At 40.0% G+C, this 20838-nt stretch overlaps 1 protein-coding gene across 6 annotated transcripts in view; it reads left to right on the forward strand.

Moving 5' to 3' along the window:
• Positions 1-18805, forward strand: part of EMSY (EMSY transcriptional repressor, BRCA2 interacting) — a 53821-nt gene extending 35016 nt beyond the window's left edge. For 2 of the 6 annotated variants that reach the window (XM_077806237.1, XM_077806569.1), the window contains 7 exons: positions 6212-6376; positions 6646-6804; positions 8778-8837; positions 10290-10444; positions 13067-13630; positions 14480-14992; positions 17148-18805. In XM_077806237.1, the coding sequence (XP_077662363.1) occupies positions 6212-6376; positions 6646-6804; positions 8778-8837; positions 10290-10444; positions 13067-13630; positions 14480-14992; positions 17148-17342 (1811 nt within the window). In that variant the 3' untranslated portion in view covers positions 17343-18805. The remainder of the gene's footprint in view (positions 1-6211; positions 6377-6645; positions 6805-8777; positions 8838-10289; positions 10445-13066; positions 13631-14479; positions 14993-17147) is intronic. The other 4 variants (XM_077806483.1, XM_077806632.1, XM_077806317.1 and 1 more) reach the window with 3 other exon arrangements.
• Positions 18806-20838: the final 2033 nt, after the last annotated feature.

Below are 20838 nucleotides of genomic sequence, written 5' to 3' on the forward strand. Positions count from 1 at the left end.
CCTGTGGATGTTCCACTTCAGGTGCGCCTGTGCCTTAGATTGGAGATTTTTGGTGGTAGTTCCCGTTGGGCCCGCCCATGCGCCTCACCCGTGTTTGTGCTCCACACCAAGGCTAGAAGAAGCTGCACAGGCAAAGTGCCCCTCAGTTCCTTCTCAACCGCAATCAACATGAGATGGCATTTACCTGTGTTTGTTCTCTCTAGTATTCAGCAATTAGCTAGTTAGTTAGCATATAGTCTGTGACCTTTTAGTGTTTTTAGTTATTGAAACAGGTGTTCCCCTTTTCCTTTCACTGAAAAAAAGAAAAACCATCTCTCCCCCCCAAATTATTCATAGATACAGTTAGATGTTAAGATTTTTCCCCTTTATAGGGGGTCAGTTTTTTTTGTTTGCTCAGGAATGCTGCGCTCCTAGGAATTCAAAAGGTGCCTATCCTGCCATGAGGCTACTCTAATCAGTGTCTGGCATTCCCAGTGCCTCCACTGTCTGGGTGGTGCTCATGTCCCCAGTAAGTGCAAGATCTGCACTTCCTTCAGGGGTAGAGCCCAAAAAAATTGGGAAATCAACTTTAAACTCCTGATAATGGAACCAGCTTTATGACCAGCTTCGGATCCAGGGGATGGAGGAACCTGTGAACATAGACCTCCTGGTGTACCACTAGTGCAGCATCCACATCAAGATCTTGGTCAGTGGAGATTAGTCTCAATATCTGCCTCTAAGCAGAAGGAGGCAAGGAGTAAATCTCCAAGAAAATCTGTCACCAACACACAAGATGATTACAGAGATCTTAGGTCCCAAGGGGAGTTCCTTGCGGTGATGCCAGTACCACAAAGGTGAAGAGGAGTCAATCATGTAAGCCAAAGTCGGTACTGAGTTCCTAGAGTGGCAGAGATGCAGTTGAAAAAATGCTAAGCACATCCCCGAATAACATTAGAAAGTAAGTGGTACCAAAGACTGCTCATATACCTTCTTTTTACAGATTGAGCCTATTCAATCCCATGCCAAGCACTTGGTACCAACTGCATCAGTACTGAAGCCATCCTCCACAGGTTCTCACTCGACCCAGTCTATGATGCCTGCAAAAATTTAGGTAACCTGAAGACCTGTTAACATCTTTGGAGCCAGAGTCTCCTCTGTTTATCAGCCTCAAGACTCTCTCGGTCACAGACCCCTCTATCTCCTAGAGTGCCATATGCACCCTTACCTAATTCGCAGGCAGAACAACTATTCCCCTCCCACCCTTTTCCCTTGGAGCATGTGGAAGAGCACTCCTCAGACTCTCAAATATTGATCCAGGGTTCCCCTGGGATTTTAGGTCACATCACTCTCCCTCCTACACTGACATATTTCAGGAGGATAGATCTCAAATGATAAACCCATGGCGGGAACACAGATGAATGCCTCTACCTATGCCATTGGCCCCTCTCAGTGGCCTTGCTGGGGCATGTAGGCATTCTGTTGTCAACAGTTTTCAATTAAGTCTCCATACTGCTGGAGGGAGCAGAGAAGGGCCCACTCTCCTCAACGTCCTCTATCACCACCTATGCCAAAGGAGGAGACCTTTGAGGAGCAAGAAACAAGGGTGGATAAAGAGGTGACACCTCTTACTAATATTGCCTCCTCATCACCTAATGAAACTGTGATGCCTCCACCACCTTCTATGGCCAATGACTTCAAGCAGTTTCAAGAACTGATGAACCAAATTACTGACCTGTTACACACTCCCTCAGAGGAGGTTCAGGAGTCCCACTATAAACTCCTAGATATTTTACACACCTCCACATCTATGAAGATTGGAAGCTCTTCTGGAGCCTGCTAAGACTGTTTGGCAAACCCCAACTACTGCACCACCTACCTGCAGAAGGATGGATAATAAGTATTCTGTCCCTGCCAGAGAGTAAGAGCTTCTATTTTCTCACTCATCTCAAAATTCCCTGGTAGCGAAGGCCATTAATGAGTGTGGCAGACAGCATAGCTCAAAGTCCACCCCATACAGTAAGGACCACAAGAGGCTCAGCTCAGTCTTTTTAGTCGCAAATCTCACTCTTCAGCTACACTTCAGTTCAGAATAGCGAACCATCAGGCACTCATGGCCAAATACGACTGTTTGAATTACAACAGATCTAATTCCTTTATTGAACACCTGTCAAAGGAACTGACCAATTTAATGCGATTATACAAAGACATTGCTCCAGGCCTCCTTGGATGCTGCAGATACAGCAGCACAATCTGTATCCACTGCAGTCGTCATGAGAAGAAAGTCTTGGCTGCAGCTGTCAGGCTTTCCAAGAGAAGTTCAGAGCACTGTCAGAGGCCTCCCTTTTGTTAATTTTAAGCTCTTTGCAGACTCGATGGATACATCTCTTTGAACTTTAAAGGACATGAGAGCCACACTGCAATCTATAAGGCTTTATACTCCTGTAAATAGGAGATCATTAGGTTTCAGATGGTACAGAGAGCACTCCTAGCCTTATATTCAGCTTACCATAGACCATCCAGCCATAGCCTCTATCAGAGCCACTATCCAAGAGGCCAAGATACTTTAAAAAGAAACCGCCTTCAGCTACATCTGCATCTTCTCAGCCATCTGCGACCTCCAAGCAACAGTTTTGATGGATCTACTGAGAGTCTCAACCATCCAATCAACAAGGTTTTACAGCTGCAACATTCTCCCTCCTTTTAGATGCCACCTCTCCCATTTTCAAGCTGCATGGGAGAATACAACATTGGACAAACGAGTTTTGGAAGGCATAACATCTGGTTACACTATCCATTTCAAATCTATCCTTCCTACCCATTCCTCCTCCCAGTCTCTTTTCAGGGACGTTTCTCATGATCAATTACTGGTGCAAGAGGTTGCCTCACTTCTGTGTTTAGGAGCAATAGAACCAGTTCCTGTACAGCATGGGGGAGGGAGATTCTATTCAAAGTACTTCCTGATCCCCAAAAAGAATGGAGAGTGGAGACCAGTTTTAGACTTCAAGTTTATAAACAGATATGTAAAACAGTAGGGATTTAGGATGGTGACTCTTCCAGCAATAATTGGCTTGTTAGAATTAGGAGATTGGTTCATGACAATCAGCCTGCAAGACTCATATTTTCATGTTGCTATTTACCCTGAACAAAAAAAAGTTTCTTTGTTTTCTAATCAACAGTGAGCAGTGCAAATACAGGGTGCTCCCTTTCAGCCTATCTTCTGCCCCAAGAGTATTATCAAAGATTCTGAAATTAGTTGCCGCCCACCTATGTCATTTGGGTGTAATAGTTTTCCAGTGTCTGGATGATTGGTTGATCGGGGCAGATTGTATCATGAAGTGTTAATGGCAGTGAAGATGATGTGTTCTCTGTTTCACATCCTGGGCCTTCAAATCAATCTCGAAATCCATTTTGACTCTATCTAGACATCATAGGGGCTTCGCTGGATGCACTGACAGGCAGAGCATACCTTCTCAGAAGATTTCTAACAATGAATCTCAAGGATTTGGTGCAGTTCTCAAGTAACAATAGGAGATTGTCTTCAACTACTGGGACACATGTCAGCTTGCGTCTTTGTAGAGCAACATGCCAGGTTACATCTCAGAGGCCTATAGGGATGGCTTTGAATGGTTTACAAATCAAGAAAGCACAGCCTAGGGAGATTACAGTCTGTTTCCCAATGGGTTCTACAGTCTCGCAACTGGTGGAAGGACTGACCAAAATCTGTGTAGGTGTGACATTCTTTCAGAATCACCCTCCTGTAGGGATAACATAAGACACTTCAGTTTTGGGTTGGGGGCACATCTGAAACCTTACAAGGTTCAGGGCAAATGGTTACTACCAGAGTAGCTTCTTTATATCAATGGTTTGGAATTGGGACCAGTCAAAAATGTTTGCCTTCACTATTTTACCTCTAAACAGATAAAAGTCAGTAAAGATAATGACAGACAACATGGCATGAATTTATTATATCAATCCCCAGGGAGGAGCAGAGCACCTTCACCATCTCTCTGTGCTCTCAGAGCAATAAAACTCTGAAATTGGTGCATAGCCAAACCGATTGTCATCTCAGCTTCATACCTGCCAGGTATTAGAACACCAGATGATCTCAGCAGCAATTTTTCTAAATTATGAGTGGGAACGTAACTCTTGAGTCCTCCTCAAGGTGGTATTAACTTGACGGTTCCTGGAGGTCAATCTGTTTGCCACGGCAGCCAATGCAAAATCCATCAAGTATTGGTTCAGAGGTGGTCTTGATCCCCAATCCCTGGAAGATGCTTTTCTCATCTCATATGCATATCCACCAACACCATTACTATTGAAAGTTCTCAACAACATCAGGCCAAAGTCATATTCACTGCACCAACGTGGTCAAGACAAGTTTGGTATCCCTATCTAATCACGCATCTCTTGCCCTCCGGGGCATCTACGGATCACTCCTCACCTACTGACTCAGGATGCTGGTCTGGCACTCCCTCCCCAACATGCAGATTCTGGGTCTCCAAGCGTGCTTCCTCAATGGCTCTCAGGAATAGAGGGATCCTGGTCATCAAAGGTACACCTTTTTAGAAAAGAACCTGCAGGAATACTTACCTCCAGAAATGGATGAGATATTGTCTTTGGTGTAACAGTTGTCAGATTTCACTCTTTTCCCAGGGGTACTGGATTACCTGTTGGAATTGAAAATGTTGGGTCTTTCTCTGAACTCCATTAGGATACCCTTAATGGCAATAACAGCTTTTCACACACCCATAAAGGGATTTTTGCTCTTTGCTCACCCAGCCAGAGGTTTGTTGAATCTCTCCCCACAAATAAGAGATCCTGTGTCTAGCTGGGACCTAAGCCTAGTCCTTAATTGCTTTTTAAAAGCATCCTTTTGAGCCACTGGCTATGTGTTCTTTGTTAAACTTATCAGTGAAGACAGCCTTTCTGGTAGCTATCACTTCTGCCTGAAGGGTTGGAGAATTGGGAGTTTTAATGGCAGATCCTTTCTATTTATGGTATTCACCAGAGAGAAATTCTCACTATGGGCCTATCGAAGATTCTTAACTAAGGTCATGTTTTTGTCCCAAAGCCACATTGGACTAATGAAGAAGCCATATTCCATACCCTAGATGAGAGGAGGACATTAGCTTTTTACCTAGATAGGATCAAACCTTCTAGAAGATTTCCTAGACTATTTGTATCCATCGCAGACAGAAACAAGGGTTTGGTAATTTCAAAACAGGATATCAAAGTGGATCTCTGAATGTATTAAGATCAGTTATGACCCAACTCATGTTCAGCCCCCTGTGAGACTGATAGTGCTCCTGTGAAATATACTATCTGCATCTATAGCCTAATTTAAGGATGTACCAACTGTATACATCTGTAGAGCGGCAACTTAGTCCTCTGTTCATACTTCTGATCACTATGCCTTGGTGCCTGCTGCAAGATCAGATGCTATAGGCAATGAAGTTCTCTCTCCTGTATTGGACTCTACTCTGAACCTCTTGCCTCCTTAGCGGATGCTCCCCAGGAGTCACTTGAGGTCAGGAATCCACAGGGACACTACTCGAAAAAGGAGAGGTTACTCTCGTTTTTGCAGTAACTGGAGTTCTTTGAGATGTGTCCCCCTGTGGGTGCTCCACTACCTGCCCTCCTCCACCTCTGCTTCAGAATCTCCTTTGGGGGACTTTGGTGGAAAAGGAATTGAGAGTGATTCGCCATATAGCCTCAGCACAGGGCACTAGGATGTGTGGGGCACATACACAGGCCAAACAGGCACTGCTCCAAAAATCTCCAATCAAAAGCGCAGGACGCATTGGCACCCGAAGTGACGCACCCACAGGGGGACACATCTCCAAGAACTCCAGTTACTGCACAAGGTGAGTAACTTCTGCTTGCACATTGATAGTGTTTTTTGGGAACTCCTGGTTTTCAAGGAACTTAATGTGATCAAATTTAAAGAAATTAAGGCTTGTTTTGTTCAATATTTGAATATTGAATAACTTGAATATCTGAACAGCTGAAATTTTCCAAAAAAAGTCAGCTTGAGGCAGACACTAAGAAAAACTTCAGTTTGAATGGTTAAAGTTTGGCAAGGTTTTATAAGCAACTGAAAATAATATTTTATAATGGAAAGTATTAGGCAACCTTAACAATAGGTGTTGCTACCAGCACCGCCTGTAATGAACACTGAATAAAAATGTTGTAGTTGGTTGATTTGATTTGTCCTCATTTTTCTGGGTAACAGATTCCCAGCCTGTCGTTCATGTGATTGCATCTAGAAGTCAGGATTGGTCAGAACATGAAATTGCTGTGGACACCAGCCCCACAATAATTTATCAAGATGTATCCAATGAATCGCAATCAGCTACTTCTACAATAAAAGCACTGCTGGAACTTCAGCAGACAACAGGTATGTGGGTGTTTGGGATCACTTTGAATCATGTTAGTCAACTGCATTGTTAAAATAACTATATTTTACATTTTTGTAGATGAAAGTTCTGTATTTTTGCTCCTGCAAGTGTTCAGCTTGGAAGTACGGTATATCTTGATTATGTCCCACTTTCTTGGGACGGTTTGATTCTCTTATCTTTCTGTGTATTTAACTTTAGTTGGAATCTATTTTACTAAAAGGTGCATTTCCTCTTCTCTTCTCCTCCTCCCCCCCCCCCCATCTTTAAGCAGTGAAGGAGAAGTTAGAATCAAAACCAAGACAACCTACCATTGACCTGAGCCAAATGGCAGTTCCTATTCAGATGACTCAGGAGAAGAGGCATTCTCCAGAAAGCCCTTCCATTGCTGTGGTAGAATCAGAATTAGTTGCTGAATATATCACAACTGGTAAGTGGCTACAAAACATACTATGAATGCTAGAATTAGGATGGCTGGTTTTCAGTGGAAAGCCTTTTTGTTGTTTTTATTGTTGCTTGTGGGGCAGGGGATCAGTATTTTCTGTCTTCCTTTCATTATAGTATTTCTGTAGAGGAAATTCATGCTAGTCTTCTTCCACTACTTTGAGGACACATCAAGGGGCATGGGATGCTTCTGCTCTTCCCTGGTAGATCAGAGAATGTGCATCTATCTATTTCTGGTGTAAAATGAAACAAAAGATCATTGTTTCAAGGCATATCATTTAAACATACTCTGATCTGGTGGTGAAAGGGCAAAGTGCCCTTGTTGATGTCTTTGGGGAAAACTCTTGGGAAGGAAAAGTAGAAAATGAAGCTCAGGATTCATTATATGGCATATCTGTTGTGAAAGGGTAAAAGACTTCTTGCAGAATTAGTTCACCCAACTTTGTGGAATTCAACTCACTTAATGATACTGAGCAGGTAGCCTTTTTTTGGCCAGGTGGGCATTTTCCATTATAATTGCCATCCTCATGATATAGTGGGTAAGTACATTTTGTGTTTGGGCTGGTAAAGTTTTCTGTATCCATTTTGCAGTGCCAAATTGGAAGTTTTAGGCAGAGAGTAGGTCAGTTAAGGTTAGTGAAAGCTGAATCCCAATAATAAGTGTGATGTGCCAGTTTGAAGCATCTTTCTAGTCCTCATGTTGCATCAGTCCTTCAGTGTTTTTCTCTGGACATGTGTCTAATTTAAACTATATCTCCCATAAACTGGAACACTCTCGTCTGCCCCTAGACATTTGCACCATTTAATAAATTCAGTGTGAAAGGGTTAGCATGTTTAGCTTCTTAAATTCAGCACTTGAATGAATACTCTACATGCTTGCATTTTGCATTTCCCAATTAAGTTTTAACTGTGGTGAAAATGTCTGTTTAAAAACAGGATAAAGCTTGTTTATATTCAAATATATTTAAAATATGATTTCAGTGTTTTTAGTATTAAAGTCTAATCTGGTATTTCCATTTTCCCTTCCCTCCTTCCCCCTCCACTTTTGCCCCCTGGTATCCAGATTTAAGTTGGATGGGACTTTTTTTTTATACTGCTTACTGTATCTGGCTTCAATTGTGAGTGAGAGAGTCATAACTCTAATGGATCCCTGGTGGGAAAGCATTGACTTAATATTAAAATGTTGTTTGAATAACAAGAAGTATAATAAGAATTTAATAACAAGTAAGCGTACATTATAACATTATTAAACTGATCACCAGTTGTTTGAAGGTCAATCATATTCCCTGACATCACCATACACTGTGTGTTGTACGTTGTATTCGAGTGTTCAGTTTCCTCCAAGATCTACGGGAAAAGTCAAGTTGAACTATGTATATATTTTAAGTCAGTGCTTATAAAAGATCCCCATTCAATATTCGTGTAGTCTGAAGTCCTCTTTATCCACAGATCCAGGATAACAGATGACAGCAATTAACGCTTTCCTGAACTTAAAATAATCAGTAACTTAAAACTGGGGTTTTTTTTACAGAGCTCAAAGTGATTTACAGAATTACAGGGAATGTGCATGGTAGGGGTCATTTGCTTTTCCCACCAATTAAATGCAACCAACCATGGGTTGGACAGCAGCAGCCTTCGTAACAGCATACAACTACAGTTACTTCACCAGTTCCTTCCCATTTGAATTTAAGGAACGGGGGTCATTGAATGTATATATGAAACAAATAAGTATGCCACTAATCCCACAATAGGTAGATTTTCTGCTAAAATGATAAGCAGTGAAATAATGTACTATACTGACATTTATATGTTGTGAATTTTTATACATGCACCTAGAGCAAAGGTTTTAGGTACATTTTAAATAAATCTAAATAGCTGTTGGGCTTCAGTATTAACACCCATTGAATTGAATGGGGCAGTTCACACCTCTTAGTATTATCATTTTTTGTCTGTCTGCAGACTCAGGAAGACAACTCTGTATTGGTTCACATTCGGAAGAATTTCTACACAACCATATAGGTTAGAAACTTTATTTTTAAATGAAGTTTTAAATTCTGTAGAAACTGTTGGGGATATCCAGCAATAGCTAGTACAGCATGAAAGGCAATGCTGAGTTTATCCAACCCCATCTCGGAGTGGCAAGTTAACTTTCCATATTCATCCAAACTTTGGCCTCCCTTCTAACTACCAGAAAATATTGACTTCTAGTCACTGTCAGTTAATCTGGATATAATCATATTCCTCTGAGCCATCCAGTACCATACCATATTTTCCAGTACCTGATGCATTTAGGAATAAGTTAATTAAAGCAGGTTTCAGAGTGACAGCCGTGTTAGTCTGTATTCGCAAAAAGAAAAGGAGTACTTGTGGCACCTTAGAGACTAACCAATTTATTTGAGTATGAAGTGAGCTGTAGCTCACGAAAGCTTACACTCAAATAAATTGGTTAGTCTCTAAGGTGCCACAAGTACTCCTTTTCTTTTTAATTAAAGCAAATATCTACATAATGGTATGAGTTGGTATAAGCTAATTTGGGTTCTCCATTGATGCTGTTGTCTTATGCTGTTGACTGCTTTGTTAGATAATAGAATAAATCATTATCTGACTTTAGGACTATTTCACCCATCTGGTTAATTATGGAGCCAAAACTGTAGCCCCAAAGTTGATGTGGTTCTAGTCTGATAAGTGACTCTAAAAACAGGTATGATGGGTCTATGTTGTCTCATTGACTTCTGAGAAAATTTGCTCAAATTCTTTACAAGTAAACACTTTCTAATTGCCAGCCCTGTACATTTAACGTAAGGTTTGACCACCCATCTGGTTAATTATGGAGCCAAAACTGTAGCCCCAAAGTTGATGTGGTTCTAGTCTGATAAGTGACTCTAAAAACAGGTATGATGGGTCTATGTTGTCTCATTGACTTCTGAGAAAATTTGCTCAAATTCTTTACAAGTAAACACTTTCTAATTGCCAGCCCTGTACATTTAACGTAAGGTTTGAGAGTCCTAAAGTTCTCTCATTCTCACATGTGATCAGTAATTTTCTGTAATCACATTTTGGCATTTTTAGTTATGTCTGTACAACTGCATTGCCTTCAGTGGAGTTACAAACATGTAACAGCATAATTTGGACTCCAGAATGGTCCGTATTGATGATGTATGAAATAACCCGGAGCACAAATTGAGTTTGCAGGACTAGCATTTGGGAGGCGGAGGACATTTTAAAACTGAGCTCACACTTGCTCAGAAATCACTGAAACAAACACCGGACCCCATGATGCTATTTTTAAGATCCTTTTCAGAATAGATCTACACTTTAAGATTGAAGCTAGCATACAGTAAAGGACTTATTTCATACTCAGATTTTTATTTCATCCGTATTTGCTTTCACTTGAAGGTAAAAGAACAAAGCAAGTAGCTTTAGCTACTACAGTTAGTTCTGGGGAAGTGCCATTGACCTCTTTACTTTCAGTCAGTCATCGGTCTCAGCCCCACCAGCAGTCATCCCAGCCCCAGAGGACTCTGCTGCAGCATGTGGCTCAGTCGCAGACAGCAACACAGACTTCTGTTGTGGTGAAATCTATCCCTGCATCTTCCACAGGCGCAATTACCCATATCATGCAGCAGGTTGTACCTTTTCTTTTCCAAACAGTCTGTGAACATAAGTAGGCTATGTGAATTATCTAGGGCCAGGTTTTGATTTGAATGCACATGTCATGTTGGTTTGTCAGTGGAAACCCAAGCATAAGGACAGAATTTGGCCCATTGTGAGTTGCTGTTCCTTGAGTGTGGGACTAAAAAAAAGACTACCTAAGAATATCTTCCATGGTTGATTGCAATGCTGATGTAGCCATGTTGGTCCCAGGATCTGGGACAAGGTAGGTGGGCTAATGTCTTTTATCTTGAAAACTTGTACCTTTAACCAACAGAAGTTGGTCCAGTAAGGTATTACCTCATGTATCTTGTATAGTAAGCGGAGGAGTTGTTTTGTATATGCTACATGTTTGCTGTTGGCCATTTTGAAAGGAAGTTGCTGCCTACATGAGCCCTCTCTGTTTGTGTGGAGTCCACTTGACAGCAGTATAGGACTTGCCTGTCTCTGTACACAGTAATGAAAGGGGGAAGGGCCCTAAAGGTTCAGTGTTAGGCCTTGTCTACAGTACAGAGTTTTGTCAGCAAAACACAGCTTTTGCCGACAAAACAGTGGAGGTGCACACACTACAACCCTACTTTTGTTGGCAAAATAAAACCACCTTGACAAGAGGCATAGAGCTTTTTGCGATGAAGTTAAAGCGACAGAGCGTCATTGTAGACGCTGCCATTTGTTGTCACCATAACTGACCTCTCCCAGTATCCAACAATGCCCACCATGACGCCTCTGCTCGCTGTTTTGAACTTGGCTGCCCTGCATCCCAGCTACACAGGCATGCGGCTCTTCCCTTTCAAAGCTCTGGGAAGTTCTGAAAGCTGAGCATGCTGGCAGCAAAGAGCAAATCATTAAGTGGAATTCTGCTCTTCCCCAGCACTAGGAACACAGCAGCAGACAGGGGAGGTGGTGTGTGTGTGTGTGAGTGACTACAGTGCTGTGCAGAGCCAGGAAGGGGGGCAGGGGCTGATGGGGGTGTCCCCCTCCCCGTGTCTCAGGACTGAATGTTTCCGGCCACTGTCTGAACTTCGAGACAGCATGCTGACACACTCACTCTCCCACAACCCACTCTGTCTCTCTCCCACACCACACACACCCTGTCACACAGTCACTCCTCCCACACACACTTCAGTTGAAAAGCTGCTGGCAATCTAGTAGGATTCCCATGGAATGATGGGATTGAGAAACCTGCATCATGTGGTGCTGTACCTGTCCCACGAGGCATTGCAAAGCCTTCCCAAAGCATTCTGCAGCCAGCTGCAAAGTGGGGTAGCTACCCACAGTGCTCTTCTCTCTGTTTCAATGTGAGAGCTGCTAGTGTGGATGCACTCTGTGAACACAAGGAGCACAGTGTGGACATGCAACAGTGGTTTAATTAAAGTGGCATAACTTTTGTTGACAAAACTCTGTAGCTTAGACAAGACCTTAATCTTGAAGCAGGGGAAGGAAAAGGAGCAGAATTGAGACCATAAAGAAGCAGGATGCCTTTGATTTGGAGCTTGGCTTTGTAAGGTGCCAAACTGCAGAGGCCTCTGGCAAATTCTCAACTTGCGAAGTCACAACTGTGAGACTGCTTTAAAATGTGTGGTGAACAGCCCAAGTGAAAGGGACAACCCAGTAAAAAGCAGAGTAAGAAGCCTGTGGTGTGTTCTTGTTTAAATAGTTTAATTTTCTTATCTAATTCAAGAATTAGCACTTCTGTTATCTGTCAGCAGTAACAAAAATAAAGCTACTCTAGTTTTGTGAGATCCCCTGGGTAAATGTACACCACTCACTTTTTATATAGTTCATATTTAGATAAGGTCTGTCGTAAAGCCTCTGCGGAGAGCATCTGTAGAGGTAGAATTTTGTTGAATGAGGCTACTTAGTTATTATGTAGGATTGTGTACACAACATGTAATAAGACAGTGTTTGTGTCGTCCCCCCCCAAGGAACTTAGTCCAACTCTAATGTGATATACGGGACTGTAGTTTTAGTGTGTGTGAAGGTACAGACATGGCAGTGGTGAGGAAATCAACGCAGGAAGAACTGGATCTGAAAAGGAGAGAGATTATGCTTTGGTGCACGGGAAATGGGGCAGGTTCCATGTGTAAAAAGTAGTATAGAAGACGTCACCAAGAAGCATGAGAGGAGACAGTGTTAGGAAACAGAATCAAAATCTCTTAAGATAATAGGTTCTTGTTAAAGCTAGGAACCATCTATTCACCAACCTAAGATCTCTGTTGAATCAGCCAATCCCTTCCATTTCCCATTCAGACATCATGGAGTTTGAGGTGATCTGAATCTTAATCTTTCAAATGTAAGAACAACCTAAGCTTCACTGAGGGCAAGACATCTACAGTTAAAAGGCAGGTAGTGGGTGGAACACCAGGGCTTAGCTTGTTGTGGTATGGAAATAGCCATTGAAGTGCTATGGCTTTGGGAACTCAGCATCTTAGGGTATTTCTGCTTTTATACATGAGTTGGATGCCTGAAGTCCTGTGACCTATTCTGCTTTTAAAACAGTCCAGTTTAAATATTCTGTAATGTCACTAGATTTGTGTATTCTGCAGTAAATTAGATGATGTCTCATAACTTTTTCATTTGTAACTTTTTTTATTAAGGCTTTAAGCAGCCACACTGCATTTACCAAACACAGTGAACAACTTGGAACTGAGGAAGGAGAAGTGGAAGAGATGGATACCCTAGATCCTCAGACTGGTCTGTTTTACAGATCTGCCCTGACGCAGTCACAGGCACAAAAACAGCAGAAACTGAGTCAACCGCAGCTGGAACAGACTCAACTGCAAGTGAAAACTCTGCAGTGCTTCCAGACTAAACAAAAGCAGACCATCCACCTGCAGGCTGATCAGATCCAGCACAAACTCCCACAAATGCCCCAGCTTTCTATCCGGCATCAAAAGCTAACCCCACTTCAGCAAGAGCAAGCACAGACCAAACCAGATGCACAGCACACCCCACACCACATGATGGCCAAAGAAAGGCAACTCCCTACCTTAGTGGCCCAGCCACAGCAAACTGTAGTACAGGTGCTTGCAGTAAAAACCACGCAGCAGCTGCCCAAACTGCAACAGGCACCAACGGCACAAAAAATCTACGTGCAACCCCAACCCCCCCAGAGTCAATTGCAGCTACCTGCCTCTTCAGAGAAACAGCCCGCCAGCCAGGTAACAGAATATTGATAGCATGCAAAATAAAACGTCGCTGTTCAAGGAAAAATCCAAACACCAACCCAGTTGCTGTAGCCGTGTTTTCTCCTGGCAAGAGAGAACTCCTCATTACGCTGGTATTAATTTCCCCATCAGAAGGTTGACACTAGGAAAGAGAAGCACATGTTGTTATATAGGGAAAAAAATCCATAGAGCTCACAAGTCAATTTTGTTGGACAGTTTTTTGTGAATTTCTGCAACCAACAGTGCATGGAATTTGCCCCTAATTTCTTTATTTTTTTGGGTATAACATATTATTGATTTCCGTTCCCGTAACATTTAAAAAAAATGCGGTGGAAATAAAGACGAATACAGTGCAGTCTCCCAAGGATCTCCATTGTACGTCTTCCTTGGTAGTTTACATCACCATCACCCTTCAGTTAAATAATTTTACCTAGAGGAGCAATTTTACTTTCCTTGGGAGGGGAAGATGTAAAGACTGAGGAAAATGAAATACTGTATATGTATTTTAATTAACTCCAAAAACCTACTACTCCCCAGCCCCTTGAAGCATATATAAAATAATAAGAAGGGATTAATATACATCACATGGGGATATAAATCCCAAAAGAAAATGAGGCTGCTGTGATATTCTGCTAGAAACTTTGTCTAGCAGTCCAAACACTACCTTCCCCAGGCTTCAATTAAATGTTATCGTATCACTGCTGATTCCTTTCTTAAAACACTGAGCTTCAACTGTCTTCCTAATAGCAAGTATGTTGTTTGTGCCGTATTGTCCAGATAAATATTGATTAGGTTTAAATAAAAAAATAGCTGTAACATGCACAACAAAAATTTGATTTTCAGGTGCAGCAGCCAATTATAACTCAAGGATCCACTGTTACAAAGATAACTTTTGAGGGGCGACAGCCTCCTACTGTTTCAAAGGTAGCAGGCGGCAATTCTGTGCCCAAACTGGCATCGCCAGTTACAAGCCTATTTCCCATGCAGGCATCTGTGAAGACAGCAGTAGCAGACATTTTGAAAATGTCTATGATGGAAGCTCAGATTGACACAAACATAGAACATATGGTAGTGGATCCCCCAAACAAGGCCATGTCCACTAGTAAACTCGCTAGTGAAGCAGAATCATCACCTTGTATCCAGGTGCCAAGGGTGACTGCAGTAGGCATGACGGCAACTTCCATCTCTCAGCAACTGAAATGTAAAGAGTCCTGTTCAAGTCCTCCTGCTGCTGATCCTGCTTTAACAGAGAAGAAAATGGACGCACAAGAAGTGCCTTCAACAAACCAGTTTATACACATTCAGAATATATCCCAAAAGAAAGCTGAAGAGATTTCATCTGAAATTATTATCCAGGTAAGAGAAGAGCAGAGCAAATAAAGGTGTAAAAAAAAAAAAAAAAAAGCAGCTATTTCTAGGTTTATGTCTCTAAAGCCTAAATAGCATCTGAATAATGTTCAAGTATTTTTTTCCTTATTTTGGTTCCACTCCAAAACAGTACTTGATTTAAGAATATAAAAATGTTTGGCACTTGTTTATTAAATTGGCAATGAGTTGTTAAATACAATTTCTCAAACATGCTGGTCACTGCATTCCTATTGTCTGTCTCCTGAGCATTGTATGTGTTCTGCTTTGCTTTCCCATTAAGGAAACAAACCAAACTTGCTAGATATTCCAAATCACCTTCTAACTGAAATGCTTGAACATGCAACTTTTGCTGTTACCATGGAGATATGATTTGTGCCCTGTTTTTTTACAGCGTCTAACAGTCTTACCTGTTTTTTAGTGTAAAACTTTCTTCAGCATAAAGGCGATATAGTAGAATCTCATTAATTCAAACTGACTGGGAGACCTTTTGCAAATTAGTAAATAAGGGCCAGATTCATCAAAGCACTTAAGTACATTATTAACTTTATGCATATGAGTAAGTCTCATTGATATGAAGTCAACAGGACTGCGTACATTCTTAAATTAAGCAGATGCTTATGTGCTTTGATGAATCAGGACCTAAGTGAACAAATGTGAAAATGTTCATTTATTCAAATTTAGTTTTATTTTAATACTTTTTAACGTACTATTGTATTCCATAGTCTAGATTGTCAAAGTATTGAAATTTTAAAAATCTGAAATCTCACTTACAGCACCCTAATTATACATAAGTATAAGTACATAAAAGGTTGTTATAAGGAGAGGGAGAAAATTTGTTCTCCTTAACATCTGAGGGTAGGACAAGAAGCAATCTACTTAGTGGCAAGGGTAATTTAGGTTGGACATTAGGAAAAAATTCCTAACTGTCAAGGTAGTTAAGCACTGGAATAAATTGCCTAGGGAGGTTGTGGAATCTCCATCACTGGAGATTTTTAAGGGCAGGTTAGAAACACACATGTCAGAGATGGTCTAGATAATACTTAGTCCTGCCTTGAGTGCAGGGGACTGGACTAGACTAGATGACCTCTCGAGGTCTCTTCCAGTCCTACACTTCTATGATGCTATGATACTGACTCATTGCAGAGAAGTGGACAGAATGCCATTGTGTTTTTATGCAGTGTTTGAATTAGAGATTTTATTGTATATTATATACACTTGTTATGGTGAAAAATTGTAATGAAAACAAATACGCCAACTTTGATTTATTTATAAAGTTTACAAATGTTTTGAATTATTTTGTAATATTTTCCTTGAAACTAAGTAGTTTTTCTAGGAAATACTCAGGTTTCTGTATCTCTTGAGGAGTGAGGGCTAAGAGATTGATTATTTTACTCTACTACATCTGAATATCATAGATATTTATATGATGCTAATCACCATAGTATTTAGGTGTGGTTGTGATGTCTGGGTAATTTCAAAATCAAAATACCTATCTGATGATCAATTTAATAATTAAAATGTAGATATATTTTCCATATGATCTAGAAATTAAAAACAAAAAACAATTTAATCATTTATTGTATTCGTTTGTTACCATAGTACTTTTATCAATCTAAATCTATTATTCTTTCTTTGTATTAATCCAACCAGTTTCAGGAACCAATTGTGCAATATGTTGTACATACTACAGTCAGAGAAGTCTCGACCCCAAAATCTTAGTCTAAATAGACCGAACATACAGAGAGTGAGTGTGTGTTACCCCTATTTTACAGATGGCCCCGATAGCAAAGGGATTAAGTAACTTGTCAAAGGTTACACAGGAAGTCTGGCGGAGCTGGCAACTGATCCCAGATCTTTTGAATCCCAGCCAACTGCCTTAACCACATGACTATCCTTTCTTTAACTGTAATAATTTCAACTTATCCTTCAGTGAAAAAATCCTGCAAAATGCTTTAATGCTACATTTAATTTAGCAATATTGTAACAATAGGGTGAAAACAAACTTATTGACTTTGGGAAAGTGTTTCTGGGATTCTTACAACTGTTTAATAGGCATGAGTATCTTTTTTCATTTAAACATACAAATCCTTAACTCACTTAATCCAAAACTGCATATTAAAACTTCGTTTTTTCTTTCCTTTAGACTATCCCTCAATACTCCATCCCTTGTCACTCCAGCTCCAATGTGGTAGTGGAACCCAGTGGGCTCCTGGAGCTCAATAACTTTACTAGTCAACGTCTTGATGATGAGGAGACAGCAATGGAACAAGATGTGGACAGCAGTACTGAGGAAGGCACTGAGCCCAGCCCTTCTCAAAGTTCTGCTGAACAATCCTAATGAATTGGGACACTGGAGTGCACTTTAAATTCATCTTGGCAGTTGAGTGTCCAAGATGTCCTTGTATTGTGATGTATTAGAGCACTTTGCCTATTAGAGTTGTTCATTGGACCCTTGAAGCATCAGTGTGTTTTAACAAGACAGTATTGCAGAAACCACATCTTAAAATTGTTTCCAAAAAGATGTAGTTACCAAGATATGGTAAACCAGTGACAGTGGAATGTATGTCTTTAAAAAAAAAAGAAAAAAAAAAAGGCAAATCTACAGTGAATTGAAAAGATTGAGTAGAAGTTCTTGCTATGAAGCTCTTGACCAGATACTGAAACTTTTCAGTAAAAAGGGACCTTTTACTTTGCCGTGTCTTTCTTTTTGTAGCTATTGAGCGAAACACCATCACAAAGAATGTTTAGTGGATATTTGTATTTTTAAATAGCGTGTGAGATAAAAGGTATCTCTGACCCGTACTGGAAAAGCCCCAAGAATTTCTGAATTGGTTAGTGTTCTTGCACTTGAGCTCAATTAATGTTCATATTTTTAATAAGCATAAAATATAGTTTATTTTTTTAATTACTTGTTGGTGAATGTTTGGACATAAGCAAAATCACTAACAGGTAACATGGTTTGGTGGATTTTGTTTTCATATATTGCAAGAAATATGCTAGTTTAATGTACAAAACATTTCTTTTTGTGTCACAAGCACATGAAATGCCCATTTAGTCTAATTAATTAACCTCTGATAATTTATTTAAATGCAATGATTTAAAACCAGGCCAAGTTGCTTAACTAGTTCCTGTTAAACAGGCAGATGTTTTCATTCTAATGCTGTGGAGTAGCAGAAATGTATTATGGTTTAAAACAAATGTTTAGAGTTTGGGAATATTTGGTTCATTATCACATAACTTCAGCCTGTTGTATTCAGATGCAAGCTGAGGCTTTTAAAGATCTATATTTTACTCTTACATGCTGTTTTTTAAATGACCATTTTGGGGGTTTAAAAGCTTAAATTGATTAGTTGTATGTTTCAGAGGTAATCCTCAGCCTTATGACTTGACTTGTTCAAGCAATATGTTGGGTTTTTATGATAGTTAAAAGCCACGGAGAGAGATTTGGGTGCAGGTGGAATGACAGCAGAGGCTGTTTTAATACATTCTGGTAATGAAGACAATACTTTTCTTTTTTTAAAAAAATGTATATAGAAAAGTTTTTTTAACCATTTTGTATAGATTTCATTATAAATAAGCATTTTAAGACTTTGACATCTCATTCAATTGTACATACATCTATCAGCGTAACTGCCCATTTTTGGTGCTGAAGTACTACTGTAAGTATAATTCATCCAAAGTATAATACAGGTTTTGCGTCAGTCTTTTTTAAGATGTGATTTTACTGTTGATATTGTAGTTTTTTAAATTCCAATAGAAGAAATGCTCATCAGACTAAAATACAAAGCCTAAAAAGATTAACATATTTGTCCTGAACATCTATGTACATAACACTGTAGTCTCCTGTAGATGGTGCTGTTGGTTCTCCTTTTAGCCGCTGTTAGCAGTTGCTTCAGTTATAAAGTCCTTGTGACTTTCATTTTTGTTCTGTTTTGTCTGTTAATTATAAGCCTAAATGGCAAATTTTTATCTTTTATGATGGCAAAGAGAAGTGTTCAGTCTGAATATTATGGAAAAGCTGTACATAGTTGGGTAAGAATTGGATTGTCTTCTCTGCATCACCTACATGTTACAACATTGAATACTGTGACAAGCACTTGTTCCTCCACTTTATTTTACATAACATTAGAAGCACTCAGGTTGGAGAGAAGAGAGAATATATGAAATGGAAAATACCTTACGCCTTTTTTTCTAGTTAAAAATTAATACAGAAATATTGTCAGTCATTCTAGATGATATTTCGGTTTTAATAGCTGTGTGTGTTTCTAGAACAGGGGTACTTAAAGTATGGCCACAGCCACCAAATGCTGTGACAACAGAGCTTGACAAGAAAGATGACAACAAAGCTTATCAACTGCAGATTTTATTGCTAGTATATTCAAGCAAGCTGTCTTTTCTAGTCATCTGTCATTGAAGGGGTTAGTATGAGCCTGTTCTGTATATTTACTGTTCATAAAATGGATGTAAAATTCTGTGCAGATGAGATGAATCGCTGTGGCTTGTGCCAAGCTGTTGTCACTCGTGGTCTTACAGTATATTGGATGTCCCTGTCATAGGCTGAGCTAAAGGGAGGAGAGAAGAAAGCCCCTGTCAGTATTTCTGTTGCCTCACTATAAAAAGTTTACAACTTTGCCATAAAGTATGGCTCCACGCTTAAATTCATTGTCTCTATGTAACTTTAGATGGCTGCTCTCCTTTCTACAAACAGATTTTAAAAAATCAAATGAAGTGTTAAATTTATCAACACTCATAGCATATTACACAATTGAAGTTCTGGCCCAATTGTGGTTTCTTGACAGAAAAGTTTATATTGTGGTGGTCTTGTTTTAAGATAGCTGCAAAGAAGTTTTTAGAGAAGCCCATGAAACAGGGTTATATCTATAGTGAAATTATATTTTGCACTTACAGTGCCATTTCCTTTCATTGAATCTTTATAAACATGAAGACTCTCAACACCTCTGTTATGAGGGGTAGATACTTTACAGATTGGTAAACTGAGACGCGTGTTAACTGTCTTGCCCACAGATATACACAACGTCTGTTGGGTAGACAAGAAAAGAATGCTGATATCCTAACTCCCACCTTTATGCATTAACCTTCAATTCAGATTGCCTTCTTTCCTAATCCTTTCCCAAACCAGTTGTGAATTGAGGCCCACAATTGTTTGGTTTATGATCTTTGGTGAATATGCTGGAATTGGTAATAGTTTCATTACAAAGAAATTTACAAGTTAACAGGCTTTGATTCAGCACCTAAAGTCCAGACTATGTTTTGTGTTTCAGTTACAGTAGCTGAAAGTAGAGTATGTCATCCATTAAATTTCCTTTGCTTTCGTGGTTACTCTTCACATCCTTATCATAGCTATACTGAAATAAAACATGTACTCTTTAAGTTGCCACGTCCAACAAACAATCGCTGTCGCTATCTGCCAAAGGTATATGCTTGAAATTATTTTCAGTTCACTCTTGCCAGATAAGTTGCATCTTCCTTAAATGGAAGATATTTGATTTCCTGCCTGTCTTTTGCAATGGAATAGCTCAAAAATGAGCTGTGTAGAATTGCTTATTTTTGTTTATATTAATAATTGGTGTGTTGTAATCAAAGGAATGGAAAATTCCTTACCAAATTTCCTTTCTGCTAGGAGTATCTCCCACAATTCTGCTACACATGGGCTGTTTCCCTCCTCTCTGGAATTCGCAGAGGTGGTTCAAAGCTGCAGCACAGTGTGTGCTGGCCATCCCCACTTCTGCTTGCTGCCTAATTAGTCATTCCAAAACTGTAAAATTCATGAAAGAATATTAATAACAATAACATCATGCTAATTCATTAATTAT

This window comes from Eretmochelys imbricata, chromosome 1 (assembly GCF_965152235.1).
Source record: "Eretmochelys imbricata isolate rEreImb1 chromosome 1, rEreImb1.hap1, whole genome shotgun sequence".
Classification (NCBI taxonomy): domain Eukaryota; kingdom Metazoa; phylum Chordata; order Testudines; family Cheloniidae; genus Eretmochelys; species Eretmochelys imbricata.